We start from the raw sequence: 18,555 nt of genomic DNA, 5'->3' as shown, positions 1-18,555 counted from the left end.
AGTGATTGGAACCAAACGAGTCTTTAGAAACAAGATGGATGATTCTGGAGCTATTGTAAAGAACAAGGCTAGACTTGTGGCAAAAAGGATATAGTCAAGAAGAAGGGATAAATTATGGTGAGACATATGCACTTGTTGCAAGGCTTGAAGCAATAAGGATCTTACTAGTTATTGCATCTATGCTCAACTTCAAGTTATATCAAATGGATGTGTTTTTCTAAATGGCTACATCAAAGAAGAAGTCTTCGTAAAGCAACCTCTTGGTTTCCAAGACTTTGAGTTTCTTGATCGCATTTTCAAACTAAAAAAGGCACTTTATGGACTATTATATAAGTGAGATAATCTATTATAACTGATTAAAACAGAGAAAATGCCATAATCTATTATATAAGTGAGATAATCTGTTAAGGATGGTAAATGAATGACTAATATGGTTAAGTGTTGATATAATCAATTACATAAGTTTGTTAATTGGTTAAAATAGAGAATATAATCTAATCCATTATACAAATAACCTAATATGGTAAGTTAGTCGAAAAAGGAAGTTATAGGCTTAATTGTACATATAATTGATTATGCATGAATAACAATCTGTTAAAATAGAAACTTAAGCATAATAGATTATGCATATAATATAATGGACTAAACTGCGACATAATTCAAAAGTCCTATATATATGTGACTTGAGAACTATTTTTATAAGTTAAAATTTTCAGATACTGACAAATCTTCTGAGTTTGTGTATAGGTGTTCTCAAAGATAAGTTCTTGGAGGAATCAAAGCTTTCTTGGTGATCAAACAACAAGAATTCAATTCAAGACATTAGACTACATTGGTTCTGGTTTAATCTACAGTGTGAAAAGTGTTTTAAAGATCAGGTTCTTCAAATAATTTGTATTGAATACCTGTGTTGAGTATAGTCAGGTTTAAGAGCTGAGATTTCTCTTTGTATTTGTAAGAGATTGAGGTTGTTCATCTCTTGTGTTGCTATTTTGATTTGAGTTGTGAGAGGAGTGCATTGAGAGGGTTGTCTCTATATTATTGTAAACTCAATCATTATAGTGGATTCCTTTCAACTCAGGTTGATTGAAGGAGGACTAAATGTAGGCGTGGTCGAACCAATATAGATTGTGTGTTTGGATCTTTCTCTCATTCTATTTATCTTTGTTGTTTCATTAATCTTTGTTTATTGATTTCAAGAGGCAAGAACTAATCAAGATTTCAAAAAGATCTCAAAACGGATTAAAGCCAATTCACCCCCCTCCCCTCTTAGTTTGAGAAATAGGGTCATTCTTTCTAATATAAACTATGGTGGCGACTCCAAACTCTAATTTTCAAAATTTTAAACTATTTTTTAAACAATTTTGTCGTCCCTGTCGCGATTACGATTGCGACAACGACGAGATTTATATTTTAACAAAGTGGTATCAAAGCTTTATACTTTGAGTACCGAGAGAGAGAGAGAGAGAGAGAGAGAGAGAGAGAGAGAGAGAGAGAGAGAGAGAGAGAGAGAGAGAGAGAGAGAGAGAGAGAGAAAGAGAGAGAAAGGATAGTATAATACCGTGAAGGAAAAAGTAAGTGTATGAATTTTTTGTGAGGAGAGATGACAAAGTTAGTCCATGGAATGAGTGTGTCATAATTGTCAGAAAAGATTAATTACGACAATTGATATCTGTAGATGAAGGTTCTTATAAGATCCCAAGATATATGGGACATAGTAGAGGATGGGTACAATGAATTTGCGGAGGATGAACATTAGATAGTGACCCAGATTGTTGCATTAAAAAAGACACGGGTCAAAGACATCGACTTTGTACGTTTTGTATAATGTAGTGGATGAATTGAGGTTCGAGAAAATAGCTAATGCAAAATCAGCAAAAGAAGCATGAGAAATTGTGGAAGTGGCATATAAATGAGATATCCGTGTGAGGCAGGTCTGGGTACAAGCTCTCAAAAGAGAATTTGAACATATGGAGATGAATGAAAAGGAAGGAGTTGCAATAAAAACGGATATTAGAGATGGCCAAATTTTGTCGATAATGCACAAAATTTTTCCGTAAATGGTAATTAGCGATGGATTACCGACGTCCAAACATCCATCGATAAAAGTAACGTCGGTAAATTTTACCAGCGGATTTTTTATTCCGTTGGTAATTATCGAAAGAAAAATTTTTCGGTCAATTATTTGTCGGTAAATGTCGCAATCTGATTCATCTTCTTCATCCTTTCTCCTTTCTCTCCTTCTTTCATTTTTCGTTTTTCATGAGCTTTGCCACCAACAAATGACTCTCAACCTCTAAACAACCTCCAGTTCAACAAATCCAACCAATTTTCGTGAACCATCATGGGAAGGAGAATAAAAATCACAAGGAGTTCTCACATTTGAGAGAGAAAGAGAGACGGGGTAGAAAGACTCTGGTGGTGTTTCCAGTCGCCGGAGGAGTTCGCCGAAGGAGTTGAAATGTTATAGTTGCTACGACGCCAAAAAAGTAAGGGCTCATCATGGAAGAGAAAATGTGAACACCGCAGAATGGAAAGAGGATCACGTTGGTGCTGTTGGTGGTCTCCCTGATATCCAGCGTGGTGAACTCCGTGGATGACAAAGGACAACGACAAGGTAAAGGAAAGTAGTGGTGATGAGCTGCGAAGATGAAGAAAGTGGATAATTGTGTTACTCAAGTTATGAGTATCTTATTATATACTCACTGGTATTGGTAAACAATGATTATATATTTTCTCTTATGTGGATATCTATTTTTTATATTAATTACATTTAGGTATTGTATTTTTTAATTACGTAGCAAATTTAACTGAAATTTAGAGTTATTATTGATTAGTATTATATTTTGATCCAAATTGTATTAATATATTGCGGAGAAGGATCCTTTTTGTTTGTGATTTAAATTTTAGCAATGGTAGGTATCTCTTTATGCCTTCTTTCACCATGTGGTTGTCTTTTGTTTCATTCATTTTAATGTGATTTTCATAAAGCTAAATGATAGGAGAAATGTGATGCAATTTTCATAAGCTTTTACAGTATTTGTTTGTCCATGTTATGTTTTACTCCAACCTTTAATCTTGTGAATGTATTTTCCTTTAGATTGGGAGTATATTTTATCCATGCTCATTCTTGGTGTTGGACTCTTCCAATATGGAGTTTTTATTTGCTCCCATTCTCAGTTGCACTCTCATGTATCATTGTCTTTGGTTGTTACTCTAAGTTGTTATTCTTATAGTTGTGGATCTTGTCTGCAGAGTATAATTGACTTTAAAGAAAGTGTTTTGTGAGTTGGTGGAGGAGTAATTTTTGTGCCAATTTTGCAAGGTTATTTTCCTAATAAAGTGTTAATTTTAAATTTCACTATTGTTTATCCTTATATGTTTGCACAATTATCTTTTCAATTCAATCCTTCACACAAATTATATATAAATAATATATATATTCACCATATCGGTTGTCATGTTTAGAGAAAGACATGCCATGCATCTCGGTTTTTAGACGAGGAGAAGTATGCTAAGGAAGCTTCTGACCTATTGAGTGATGATTGTAATTATAGACTAAGGCCGCTAAACCAGTTCTTGGTCAATATCATTGGGAGCCAAAGAAGTCTGGCCCTTTTGCTCAAACTCAAACACCAATAATGAATGATAATTGAATAAAAGTCCTTTGCTTTTGAGAGTATTGAACTTATGTGCAAAAGTTTGGATGAATGATGTTTTGTAGTGACTATGTTTAATTCATTAACATTCTTGCAATGTTAATACTTAAATATCATGTATTTTTTTTATATTTATCTTGTAATTGTTAATTAATGTACTTTATGTTAAATGATCAATGAAATTAATTTTAGATTAATTTTTGTGTAACATCCCAATATATATAGTATAGACTATAATAAGGAGAAGCAACATGCATGATAAAGTAGTACAGTTATCTATCTAAAACATAAAGTGATACCTTTACAGTCATCCAAAAACAACTATAAATTTAAAATTTTATATACAGACCGAAGACTATTCCAAAACTATCTACAAGGCTATAAAGAACCAAACACAACTACTCAGCAGCAGCATCACCTCCATTCAATGCTTGCTCCAAAGAGACCTCTTCTTCTGCTGCTCACATCCAAAGGATGGTCATCGTAGAAGAAGAACAACAGAACATACAAAACATAAGCACAAAACAGGGTAAGCTAGTTTAAACAAAGACTAATCATACCACAATTAATAGAATTCATACAATCATAATATCCATCTTCATCACTTAAACCCTTCACACATAACACACACTGACTCCGACTGTCCGGACTTAGAATGATTGCCGAGCTATGGCGGGTCGTGCACTCATGGTGGCTTCTACTGCTTTGCAAAGCCATTGCCAATGGGTTTCACCCTACCACACTCACGAGGTTAGTCCGTTATCACTCACCTTGGGCCATACTGGAAGCACCCAAGACTAGGACCTCCTGCTACTCCTCACGACATGGATCAATCCTCTCAACTTGAGAATGAAAGACCATTAGAGTTTCAGGATAACCCCCAAGACTGAGCTCCTGCATCCATTCTAAACTTACTTGAATCTCAACTAGAGATTCCACTTTGAATCACAACATAGAGCACCACCATGTCTCCTCTCCTTGAGGATCATGGAATTACGTCCACAAACCACACTTGAAATTTACCATTTTGATTACAACATACCACAATCACCACAGATATTACATGATACAACTTCAACTTACTTCATACAACACTTATTGATACATATCAAACAACATAAGAACACACAAGACTTGAACTAGAACGTACCCCTCACACAGCGCACACCTTCGCATAGCGAGACCATAAGCTTCTCGCACAACGACCTAACTCGCCTTGCAAAAACCCAAGACAGAGACCAACTACTCTGGATCCCTTGCATAGCGACTAAACTGGCTATGCGAATAAAATTGTAAAATGCTACAGACCCCAACCCCTCGCATAGCGACCCAATTCGCTACGCAAGAGCCTCATCCAGAGACTTGACCCCCCAAGCACTCGCAGAGCGAGACCCACTCGCTGATCGAATAAAATGAATAATGGTTCCAGACCCCAACCAGTCGCATAGCGATTACACTCGCTATGTAGATTGACAAACAAAGAGCAACCCTCTCAAATCACTCGCACAACGCACCCATTCGTTATGCGGGTACATTGACAGAGAGCATATCGCCAAGGTAACTCGCTATGCGAATCCATTCGCACAACGAGTCTGCATAATCTGCAGAACGAAATTCTGCAGAATTACACAACTCAACCACTCCTTACCAAGTCTACTCAACTTGGCCAACTTCTAACACTCCTAATTCGATGTATATACTAAATTAAACTTGACTAAAGGATTCTAAACATTCCTAACACCAATATAAAGTGTTTATGCACCAATCTCTACTCTAAAACCTCCAATTCATCAACTTATAGACCCAAAACCAATTCTATCACTTGAAACCTGTTTTTGACCATTTTGGACTCAAACCAGTCACATATAACCTATCTACACTATCCCATCAGTCACCAACAGCCCTTGACCACAAATTCTCAATTTCACTACCTCACTTCCTTAAAATACACTAAACTAGTCCAATTCACTTTACTCTTTACTTCAACAACACTACAACACATCACAGCCAAATCCAATCACCAATTTACACACATTACAACATATAAATTCATCCACATCAGTTCATCAACAACATATCACAGTTTCATAATTTCATCTTTCCAGCACATTCAATTCACATTGCTCTAGAACTAACAATTTAGTCTCAAACAGTCAAATACTATCAAATTCAACACATAAACAGTTCATACAACAATTCAATACAGTGGCTAGCTCCCCTTACCTCAGAGATAGACAATCAGCTCACAGAAACGCTTCAACCGTACCTTGCACAGCAAGGAAACTCAACAGAAACCTATAACTCACCAATTTGTGATAGAGAACCACATTTAGAACCTAAATTGAGCTAGAAATGGAAGGAATAACTATTAATCACATGCAACCAGAATCATTGCATGCTCACAACTCAGAGAAGAACGGACAGAAAAGGGAGACAACTTACTAGTTGAAAAACGAGAAATTGATCGGTCAATATTGAAGCTCTCAACGCCAGGATCGCCTAGGCACTTCCTGATCATCGAACAGAAAACTCAGCAAAGAGAATTTGTAGAGAGAAGTCAGAGAACTCTGAGGAATAGAGTTCTAGAGAGATGAAGTGTTCTTAGAATAATGAGAAGTGTTTATAAAATTTCATTTTATATTATCAGATTATTTTAAAGTAAATTAATCTATCTCCTTATTCTAATACACCAATCTGCTTTATAACACTCTATTGTTCAGGTCTTTACATTTTGTGTATTTAACAATTTTATATATTTTATTTTTCTTATTATAAAATATAAATTTTATTAAATTAAAAAATTATGAATGTAGATAGGTAATTATAAATAAAAGAATTTCAAACCTCCACAAAATAATAATCTATAATAGGAAATTAAAACTCTCCAAAAAAAACTTCTACAATATAAATTTCATACCGGTCATCAAAATCCTTTACAAATCGATAATAATAACAATTTTTTTGTAATGCCTAATTAAGTTTGAACCCGTTGCAGATTTAAATCCAATTTATATTTCTAACTAAAACTTAGATATTTCGTTGCAGATTTAAATCCATTTTTATATTTCTAACTAAAAATTAGATATTTCAACTCATAGTTACTCTCTGAGCTAACTCTAATTTAAAGTATAACTTAAACATTAATCATAACTCATGCTACAACAGTGATATTTATAAAACATAGACCAATACACCTTAAATATGCATAAACTAATGAGGTAAGTATTAGGACTAGGGATAGTTAACTAAACTATATTTAACTATAATTAAATTATAATTAACTATATTTTTAATAAACTAAAAAAACTAAACTACTTAATATAATTTTTGATTTATTGTTCAATTAAACTGAACTTATATCAATTAACTAATAACTGAACTAAATTTTGTATTCAAAAGTTAAGCATATTGTCATCCATAAAAAACGCTAAATAAAATATATAATTATGAATCCTTAACCGTGGAATCAAAATATTGAGAAAATGAGAGTGTTCCGGTCCATATTAAAATACTATGTCTAGTTAATCTTTATTTAAATATAAAATAATAAATATATACAATTTATTAAAAAGTAATGTTTATTTAAAACAATAATATAAAAACTTTAAAATAAAGTATAAAACAGAAGAGTTTACCGTTAGTTGACAAAAATATATTAATTAATTAAATTATAATCAAAACATAATTATTATCTTAACTTAAATTTTATTTTAATTATATTAATTGATACTTTTTATTTTAATGTTAAAATAAAAAATAACTAAGGATCATACTTAAAAACATTAAAAATGTTAAATATTTAAAAATATTAATTTTTATACTGATCAATATTTTTTAGCAAAGACTTTATTTATGTTTTAGTTGAGTTAGATTAGTTGAGAATGAAATAAAACCATAGTGGTTCAGTATCTCCAAAAAACTACATTAGATTGATTTGCGTAAACATAAATTTAAACAAATAAAAAATAAGTATTTAAAAATGAGATAAAATTGATACTATAGATAACTAGGTTGGCTTTTCCAAGTAGTTAACCATCGAACTTATGCTTTAAGACAAAATGAAAATGAAAGAAATCACTAAACAGAAGCAAAGATCTAGTTTTCAGTTAACTACATTAAAAATATAATAAATATAATTTTTTTAAACTGAATTAGATAATAATATAATTAATTTTTGGTTAAAATAGATTAATTTTTTAGTATAAAATAATTCAGTTAACCATAATTTAGTATAGTTAAATTATTTTTCCCAGTCCTTACAAATATTAGTTGATATTTCAAAAGACTTTTATTGTTTTCATTAAAAATGTTGAATAACGAGATTATCATGCTCTGCCTTGACTTCCACGTCATCATCACCTACAAGAATCAAGAGACTATCTATCATCAACATTGATTAAACATCTATTATTCAACATGTTTTCAATGACAATATACACAGTAAAATTAATTTATTCTTGTACATTAATTACTATATTAACTATAAAATCTTACAATTTTTAAACATAGAAGATAATAAGAAAAAGAAAGGAACATAAAAACAGGTCATTATTTGGTTAATGAAAAAATATAAAAAAATTGAATGCTCGATACACAATTTTTTTAATAATGATTCAATTAAAAATATTCAAAATTTATGATAAATTTGAACTTTATTAATTTTTTAGTATGCGAAAAAAATACATTAAAAAAATAAAATAAAATAGAGGAGGTTTTTCTATTCCTATATTATTTCGCCTCTTTTCATAACTACTATACGTTAAGTCATAAATTCTTGAAATTCGTATAAAAAACGTATGATTAATTGGTCTTATTTAATTTCTTATGTCTCTTTTAAGAACTCGTTAATCACGTTTAATGTTTTCTCTTTCTTTTATTTCATCTCTTTGAAGTTATTTTTAGCTTCCATTTATTAAACCCAAAGGTTATAAGAAGACACCCATGTTTTCTTTATTTATCAGCGAGACCCACAGTGTTTGACTCATCATCTTCATATCTGTGGCTTCCTCCTTTCAAATGTGCAACTGAAGTATTGAACTATGGAGTCTCCGAATCCATCCACAAGAACCATGTTTTCAATCATACCCTTCATCTCAATCTTTCTGCTGCACGTTGTAATGGCAGTTCCAGACACCATTCCCCAATGTCTCTCTCTTCATTCTGACCCCTCCCATCCAATCTCTGCAGTAACCTATTTCCCCAACAACTCCTCGTACCCTCCTATCTTGGAGGCCTACATCAGAAACCTCAGATTCAGTTCCCCCACAACTCCAAAACCATCCTTCATTGTGGCACCAAACCACGTTTCCCACATCCAAGCCTCCATCATCTGCTGCAAAAAGTTCGGTCTTGAGATGAGAATAAGAAGTGGGGGGCATGACTACGATGGCCTTTCGTACGTGGCGAAAGCCCCATTTTCCATTTTGGACATGTTCATGTTGAGATCAGTGAAGGTTAACGTGCAGGACCAGACTGTGTGGGTTGAGTCGGGGTCAACGATTGGTGAACTTTATTACGGGATTGCTGAGAAGAGCAAGATCCTTGGTTTCCCAGCTGGGGTGTGTCACAGTGTTGGTGTTGGAGGGCACTTCAGTGGAGGAGGGTATGGGAACATGATGAGAAGGTTTGGTATCTCTGTTGATCATATTTTGGATGCCCTAATTGTGGATGCTGAAGGGAGAGTCTTGGACAGGAAAGGAATGGGGGAGGATCTTTTCTGGGCCATTAGAGGAGGTGGGGGAGCAAGCTTTGGGGTCATTGTTTCATGGAAAATCAAGTTGGTTCCCGTGCCTGAGGTTGTAACGGTTTTCAGAATTGAGAAAACATTGGAACAAGGTGCCAGTGATATTGTTCATCAGTGGCAGTATGTTGCTAATAAGATACATGATGGTTTGTTTATTAGAGTGGTTCTTAGTCCTGTGACAAGAATGGGTAAGAAGACGATAAGGGCCAAGTTCAACGCTTTGTTTCTCGGAAATGCACAAGAGCTGGTTCATGTGATGAACGCGAGCTTCCCTCAACTGGGTTTAGTTGGTGAACAGTGCATTCAAATGAGTTGGATCAATTCCGTGTTGTTCTGGGATAATTTTCCAGTGGGGACTTCGGCTAAAGCTTTGCTTGAAAGGCATGGTACACCAGAGAAATTCCTGAAGAAGAAATCAGATTACGTGCAGAAACCCATTTCCAAAGCTGCTCTTGAAGGTATATGGAAGAAGATGATGGAACTAGAAAAGCCTGTTCTCACACTCAACCCTTATGGGGGGAAAATGAGTGAGATTTCTGAGAAGGAAACACCATTTCCACACAGGGGTGGTAACATATATAAAATTCAGTACTCAGTGATTTGGAAAGAGAAGAGTGAAGATGTTGCTAATCGATCTTTACATGCGATTCGGAGCCTGTATGATTACATGACCCCTTATATGTCAAGTTCACCTAGGAGTTCATATTTGAACTATAGAGATGTTGATATAGGTGTCAATGGACCTGGAAATGCTACTTATGCTCAGGCTAGTGTTTGGGGTAAGAAGTATTTCAAAACAAACTTTGATAGGCTGGTGAAGATAAAGAGCAAGGTAGATCCAAGCAATTTTTTCAGATATGAACAGAGCATTCCATCACTTGCATCTGCTCATAGTATTGTGTCAGAATAGAACAAACCTTCAAGGCTTAACGAGGTATAAATAAAGGTCAAATTGAGGACAAAATGTATCTTTGAGCAACTAGAAAACCAGTTTAGACTTATATTTTGTCATTAAACTTGCTCGTTTGGAAATTATTTGTTGTATGAAATAATATTTATCCTGTCCTGACAAAGAAAAGTAATAGAAGGTAAAAGAATGATGTTGTATTATTCTAATAATTACATAATACATATATAAAAAAAAGTTGATCTTATAATTAAGGCTAACATTAAGGCATTGAAAGTAAATAAGACAACAAATTATTGATAATATCAAAGGCAATTATGGTTGCACACATTAAGGGATCTTGTCTCTAATTCTCTCCTTTAAACTGATGGACGAAGGAGTCACACACCAAGTTTGTCTTTGAGTTGGTTGAATCGCGTGTGAGTTAATGCTTTTGTGAGACAGTAAGCCATTTGATCAACTGATGGAACATACACTACAAAAAAGAAGGGCATTACCGAAGGCCAGAAACCCTCGGAAACAGCCCAAAACCGTCGGTAAAAGGTAATTACCGAAGGCTTATCGACGGCCAAACAGCCCTCGGTAAATGGCTTGTCGCTAACATTTACCGAGGGCCAAAAGCCTTCGGTAATTACCGAGGGCCAAAAGCCTTCGGTAATTACCGAGGGCCAAAAGCCTTCGGTAATTACCGAATAGCTGAAAAAAAAAGTATAATGGAGGGTACTCAGTCAGGTGAACAGGGGTCTGGTAATCGTTTACACCAACCCTGTAAACGATTACCCGAGAGAAAGTTGGAATTTGTACAGAAAGTCCAACACAGGTACTCAGTAAGGTGAACAGGGGTCACCATTGAAAAAAGAAGTGACTTTTAGGCACTTTTGCACTTGTCTTAGGTTGTTCCTTGTGTTTCAGTGGTGGGAGAGGGAGGTTAGTGATGTGATTATGTCCCAATGATGGAGGAAAGTGATGTTTTGGCACCCCATGATGGAGGAAAGAAACAATGTTTATGAGATGAGCAACTTGAGTGAGATAACATGCTGTCAACTTTGATCTTTGTTGGCTATTTTACTGATAACTTTTCCCACCGACCTCCAAATGATGTGATTCTTTTTTTATTAGAAACTAGACTCAAAAATCTTTCCAATGACTACTAATTTGTAATTTTTGGACATCTGAGTTGGTACAGTTTATTGTTTCAAGTTAGCGTTTCATATATTTTTGCCAACTCTGACCTTTGCTTGTTCTTTTGCTCATAACTTTCTCCACCGAACTCCAAATGAGTTGATTCTTGTTTTGTTGGAATCTATACTCAAAGACCTTTCAAATTATGCCTTAGAAATCAAATTTACACCTTCTTTGACACTGTAATCGATTACAAGGACACTGTAAACGATTACCCGAGAGAAAATTGGATTTTGTACAGAAAGTCCAACACAGGTACTCAGTCAGGTGAACAGGGGTCACCATTGTTAAAAGAAGTGAGTTTTAAGCACTTTTGATCTTGTCTTAGGCTGGTCCTGGTGTTTTAGTGGAGGAAAGTGATGTTTTGGCACCCCATGATGGAGGAAAGAAACAATGTTTATGAGATGAGCAACTTGGGTGAGATAACATGTTGTCAACTTTGACCTTTGCTGGCTAGGTAATTCTTTGCTTTTGACAAGTTTCCTAGCTTCATTCCACTAGTTTAGACATGTTAGGATGTTCACATACCTTAGAATGAGTCTACATTAGGTGAAATGACAATTTGTCACCTTATAAGTACACTTTTTAGGTACTAAATACTCAAACTTTGAGTTTTAGGTTATTGTTTTGCTTTTTATGGATTTTTTACAATGTTTTAGTCATATCCTTACATTTGGAAACATAAACCTGCACATGCCAACCCAGAATCGAAAATTGGAGCAAACAAATTTTCAAACACTACTTGATTTGAACACTGCACTAGGAAAATGCTTATAATTTGGTGGTTTTAAACCCAATATTGATTGGAAGTCATTCAGCAGCTCAATTGTTGCATCAAACAACTTTGTATCATCATTTTAAAGATGTTTAAACACAAATAGTTTGAAAACATCTTGCAATGTGAATTCACTGGTTCACTTCCATTTTAAAGCCAATTTTGATGGTTTAAGAGATGATTATGCATATAGGCATAAAAATGACCATTTGAACAGTGCACACAACTTTAAAATGGAAAAATAAACTTGCTCAAACTTTGTATATGCACAAACACAACAACATTCAACAAATCATACTTGCTATAGCCAAATATGCATGAAAATGTTACCAAAACTACACCAGAATTTAGAATTCAGTGAAATGAAATGAAGACAACAGTTACAATGACTCTAAGACATCCTAAAACACTTGATATAACTGCAGAGAATCAGCTAGAAGAATTTAAACACCTAAGACACAAGCAAAGATATCAATCACGGTGAAAAGATTGATCAAAAAAGCAATAACAGCACCTTGATTCAGGATTTATTAGCAACTCAACTATGCTTTTTGCACTTTAGTGATTAATACAGGTTGCTATTACTTGGAACATGTTTCATATCATTAAACAAACTTGCACATTGCTTAAGAAACAAAAAAGTGATGGTGTAAAGACCAAATCTGCATATAAGCTAACATATGACCAATTCAACAGTACTATCAACTTTAGAACACCAATTTAAGCTTGTTCAAGCTTTCCAATACCATAAAAACAGCAAAATTCGAAAATCAACCCTGCCATAGCCAATTTATGCAGCAAATTACACCATTATAACACCAAAATCAGATTTCAAAACAAGCAAAGGTTGGACAACAATTTAATTGACTCAAGAATGTGTAACTGTACTAAACTAAGCTACAATTAAAAGGCTTAGCATGACCAAACTCAGAATGAAAAATTCAAAGAAGTTGACCAAGGTGAAAAACTACAATTAAATTCTGAAACAGTGAAATGGTAAGGATTTTAGGAACCAAGCTATGCATATTGCATTCCATTGCTTATTATGGTTGACTACACCTTAAGCAACCTTCAACAACACTAAAAGATACAAATGGTAATAATCAACAAATGCACATGACTAAGACAAAACTGAAACTGAAAAAATAAAGCTACAAATGACACAAACAAAGAAGAATGAGAATGACAATTATAGCAGAAGATAGAAAGTAAGGAAAGAATTATGTATATTATGGAAAAGGTTGAACACAGATCCAGTTGAGACTTAATTTGATTCCTTGGCAACTGGTGGTTGAAAAAAGTGCAAGATCTGTGTGTATGAATTTAATTGAGGTTACCATATTTATAGGGTGGGCTTCTACTTCCAAATAGGCTCATTAACATTCACTTCTATCATTGAGCTGGTGCAATCACGACATCTATATTGCAATAATGGGCAGTTCCTCTACTCACTCTTTCCTTATTTCATATGTGGGACTATTATGGAAGCCAATTTCAGGGGGAAACAGTGAATAACTTTGGCAGAAAGTTATTTTGGAAAGGTTGAATGGTAGGGTTACTTAACAAGTAACCTCTCCTACTATATGCTCATTGTGTAGTGTTATTCAGTTTTGTGAGTTATTTGAAGTTTAGGTGTAGGGAAAAAGGCTCATTCCCATCAAGGCTATAGTATTTTAGATAGATCAATCAACAGCAAACTAAAACAGCATCAACTACAGTTTCTATGCTCAAAGTGCACAATTTATTTCCCATCAAGGCTATCATCAAAATAGACAACTCATACATGCTCAAATTGCAAACTTTACAATCCAAATTCAATTATGATTGGCTCTCAGTTCATAAGGCAATTAACAGAACACAATGAGCATGACAAACACAACAGAATGAACTTTACCTACCTGTAAATGATAACTATTGGACACTTGAGTGCAGCCCTTTTGCAACCAGCTTTAACCTACTGTGTTGGAACCTTCCACACCTTCTGTCACTCAGACCTTGTACAATAATGGACAAGTTACATTACCAAAACGTAACACCAACAAATAGTAATTATCAAACACCCTCTTACGAAGAATAAGGGCTCAACACATGCAGGTTCAATAAGAAACCTACTTACCTTGACGGCAGGGGAAGTAAGGCAACACAAAACCTCCACCGCAAGGATTGTCCACACCCTCCCTCTAACATAGCCTCCTCCACAGCACAAAAGGCAGCAACTCAGCCTCTACCGTAGAATAGTCGTCAAAGAAAACCCCTAACCAAGATGACAGAAACGCACCACCCAACCTCTCGTAGCGACAGCACCAAACCAGCTCCAAGCCTCCCCTCACCACCACCAACCGAAGAAGGAAGCCAATGTTGATTGGGAGCAAAGGACAAACAATTTTCTTGGACTCAAATGGATTGGGGAATCAAGAAAGGGAGTAGTGTTCGGAGAAAGAAATTTCGGGTAAAGGGAGAAAGGAAGACTTGCGTGAAAACAATTTGGGACAATGGGAGAGGGAAATCCCAAATTCGCATTTCATTAAGTCGATGCTTATACCGACGGTCGTAAGCCTTCGGTATTTCCACTCAGCCATTATCGACGGTCACAATCCTTCGGTAATTACCACCTCACATGCCCTTCGGTAAAGCCTTCGGTAAATCGATATTACCGACGGTCCAAAAAGCCTTCGGTATTTATCCTTCGGTAATTACTGCATTTCTTGTAGTGATAGGTTACAACAATCTCATTTTTTAGTACTTGATCTCTAATGTAGTGTACATCAATTTCAATGTGTTTGGATCGAGAATGCATAACCAGATTTGAGGCTAATGCCTTGGAACTCAAGTTGTCACACCATAGTGTTGGTTTTCTTGGTAGAGGTTGTCTTAGCTCATCAAGGAGTGAACGGGTCTAGGCTATTTCAACAGCTAAGTCAGCAAGGGCTCTATATTGTGACTTTGTACTAGACCTTGAGACTACCTTTTGCTTCCTTAAGGACCAAGAGATAAGTGTTTCACCAAGGAAGACACATTGACCTGCCATGGATTTTGTCATCCATATTTATGGCCCAATCTGCATTTGAGAAGCCTATTAAGTCTAAGTTAGTGGATGGTTTAATGTGTAAGCAGTGTTGGATGGTACCTTGAAGATATTTCAATTTTCTTTTGATGCCTTGCCAGTGATCTATAGTGGGAGAACTCATGAATTGGTTGAGCTTGTTGACTGAGAAAGCTATATCAGGTGTTATGTTCTTTAAGTATTGCAATGCTCTTATAGCTTGTCTAAACAAGGTTGGGTCTTCTAACTTCTCCCCAGTTGTAAATTTCTTGTTGATCAAGACCTTACCCGAATCAAATTTAATATGCAATTAAGTGCAATATAATACTAGGAAGTGACTCATAGGTTGTCTCTCAAGGACCAAATGTGGTTCAGGAATTAGATCGAACACGTGGTGGGGGTGGTTTTTGGACAGTTTTGAGTGAACTAAAATGAACGAAATCAAACACTATTTAAAAATGATTGGTCACTAGCTCAATTACAATGCTTTCAATCACAGATTAGCAACAAATACTCACTCCTTTAACCCCTAATCGAACACAAGTTAACCAATTAAGCGAAGACTAACAATGTTTTCATAAATACGAACTAAGCGAACGCAATGTTAATATTCAACCAATTTTTCACCATACAGTTTCGTCAACTAAGCGAAGATTACACACCAATTAGGCAACTAAGCATATACCCAATCACAAGCACAAAATAAATTCAATATTAGTCAAGTCAGAGTAGCAAAAAAAAACACACTACCAACTCATAAATCTCATGGAAACGATGCAATTTCGCTAATGACCCACCAAGCAACTCTAAGCTAACATTAAATCAAAATTACAACAGCAAACGGAAGTGAATTCATTTTGGAATAGCAGCAAACAAAATACAAACGAAGCACAATAGAAAACGCAATTTTGGAATCAAAATTGGAAACTAAACGCAACTCCAAAACGCAAATTGAACTAGAAAACGTCAATGAACTTCGAAAACATAAATGGACAATAACGAAAGAGGAAAAAACGAAATTGGAAACGTAAATGGAAGCAATAGACGAAATTGAAAATCAAATTGAAAATGAAATTCATTCAATACAAGAAAAAGTAGAACGAAAGCAAACCTAAAACCCCCACAAAGGGCTTTTTATAAAATATTGACCAAAAATTAGCCCAAAAGTCAAATATGGCCCAAAACTAACATATATAAAATTACAAAACGAAATTAAATGGTGTTGTAGTCCTAACCATAATTCCAAAATTGTTCTACAATAAATAATTAGAATAATTAGATTCAAATAATCCAAATTAATTAACAAAATGAATTATTGATCAAATTAAGCCAAATTAGTGAAAATGAGACAATAATGGAGAATTAAACACAATTCACTAATATAATTTGGTGTGGAAATCTAAGTGAATAGTACAAAATAATGATTTATCAAAATAGACCACACTTAGTCTTTTGCACTCTTGGGTAAAATCAAGACACAGAACAAGGAACAATTCAAAAGATATCAAGAGAGTGACACAACCTTTAAGAAACTAAAACAAAAACAAAAAGACACACAAGTAAACAAACAGATTTGCACAATCCTCAATGAAAGAGAAAAGGAGTAGACAACCTCCAACATAGGTAATCAGAGAAAGCAGATACTCATGGAAATCATCCAAGCAATTCAACACATGGCAAAATAATCAATCGACTCAAGAGGTGAATCAAAAGCAACAGAACCTCACATATGCACTATCAATGCTTCTCTCAAGTGTCTAAGATAAAAAATGTCAACTCAACGCACTCAAGAAAGCAAACACAAATAGACTTGACAAGCCTCTAATATCAACACTAAAAAACATATGCATGTTCAAATCAAAAGGTCTTTTTATGGTTGTAATGGGGCCAAGGACAAAGGAGGATAACATATTGATGAGAAGCTACAAACCAAAAGAAATAGAGGAGCAATGGGGAACAAGTGAAAATACAATTAAATCACACCAAAAACCTCTAATTCAATCCTCTTCTTGACTCCATTATTCAAATTTTTATTTTTCTCAGTTTTCTCTATTTTTCTTTTCTCTCTTTTTAGAACACAATTGTAAGAGACAAGATGTACACATATTTACAAAACAACTAAGAAGAGAAACCAACTAGCCAATTCATCAAAATCCCCAAGAAGACCACACTTGTTCCCAAAACACTTTCAAAGCTCCAAAATTCCCTAAGGTTAAGGTGATCATGGTTTTTCACTTAAAGGTAATTAATGAGCTTGAAAACAAAGAACAGGGGAAAACATAGGCTCAAAGGGGTTATCAAAGGATCAAAATAGGGTAGGCTTATTTGGCTAGAGAGGCTGAAGAACAAAATTGCCTTTATCACTTCCAAACATGCATATTAATCAAGAATCATCAAAAAGAGTCACGGCAAGGCATATGTGCAAGCAATCAAGAGATATATCACACACAAGAAAGAACATAAAGTGGCTCAAATCTCACACAAGGTATTTGTCACAATCAAATCAACCTCTCAAAAATCACAATCATCTTTCCAAGCAAAGAAAAACCAATATTTCAAACCAATATTATCAATCACGTGAAGGAAAAGCCTACAGCCTAAACAAAATCCAGGAATGAAGAGAAACATGCAAAATTGTACACATACACAAGCTTAAAACAGAACAAAAATAACCTAAGACTAGAAAAATCTAAACCAAGAAAAGCATAAAGAAAACAAAAAATGAAACAAGAAAAAGTGAAACAAAGAAAAAGTGAAACAAAGAAAAAGTGAAACAAAGAAAAAATGAAATAAAGAAAAAATGAAACAAAGAAAAAGTGAAAATCTCTCCCAATATACCACACATAAACTACACAGTGTCCTCAATATGTTATAAGCATAAGATCAGAGCAATCAGTACAATCAAAGGATCATGGACAAGTGCAATAAAAGTGGGGAAGGGAGGAGAACAGAGAAGAAAATATCCCTGACAACGACACCAAAATTTGATCGAGCCCATACCCGAATCAAATTTAATATGAAATTAAGTGCAGTATAATACTAGGAAGTGACTCCTAGGTTGTCTCTCAAGGACCAAATGTGGTTCAGGAATTAGATCGAACACGTGGTGGGGGTGGTTTTTGGACAGTTTTGAGTGAACTAAAATGAACGAAATCAAACACTAATTAAAAATGATTGGTCACTAGCTCAATTACAATGCTTCAAATCACAGATTAGCAACAAATACTCACTCCTCTAACCCCTAAT

The 18,555-nt window shown here is 34.6% G+C and overlaps 1 protein-coding gene and 1 long non-coding RNA gene across 2 annotated transcripts; one reads left to right on the top strand and one right to left on the bottom strand.

The window, feature by feature from the left end:
- Positions 1 to 7,907: 7,907 nt before the first annotated feature.
- Positions 7,908 to 16,104, bottom strand: LOC128195510 (uncharacterized). Its single transcript, XR_008247137.1, has 3 exons — positions 14,383 to 16,104; positions 14,165 to 14,260; positions 7,908 to 8,018 (listed from the first exon to the last, which is right to left on the bottom strand). It is a non-coding gene; the product is annotated as an uncharacterized LOC128195510 (long non-coding RNA).
- On the top strand, positions 8,596 to 10,489 carry LOC108320948 (berberine bridge enzyme-like 8). Its single transcript, XM_017552544.2, has one exon. The coding sequence runs from the start codon at positions 8,699 to 8,701 to the stop codon at positions 10,310 to 10,312; it is 1,614 nt and encodes a 537-aa protein (XP_017408033.1). The 5' UTR covers positions 8,596 to 8,698; the 3' UTR covers positions 10,313 to 10,489.
- Positions 16,105 to 18,555: the final 2,451 nt, after the last annotated feature.

The sequence above is a fragment of the Vigna angularis genome, chromosome 1 (genome assembly GCF_016808095.1).
Source record: "Vigna angularis cultivar LongXiaoDou No.4 chromosome 1, ASM1680809v1, whole genome shotgun sequence".
NCBI classification, from domain to species: Eukaryota; Viridiplantae; Streptophyta; class Magnoliopsida; order Fabales; family Fabaceae; genus Vigna; species Vigna angularis.
Note: the sequence above shows the minus strand (reverse complement) of the source record. Positions and strands in the feature narration are given on the sequence as shown.

Coding starts and splice junctions, on each gene's coding strand:
- LOC108320948 (XM_017552544.2), top strand. CDS start 8,699: ATGGAGTCTCCGAATCCATCCACAAGAACCATGTTTTCAATCATACCC.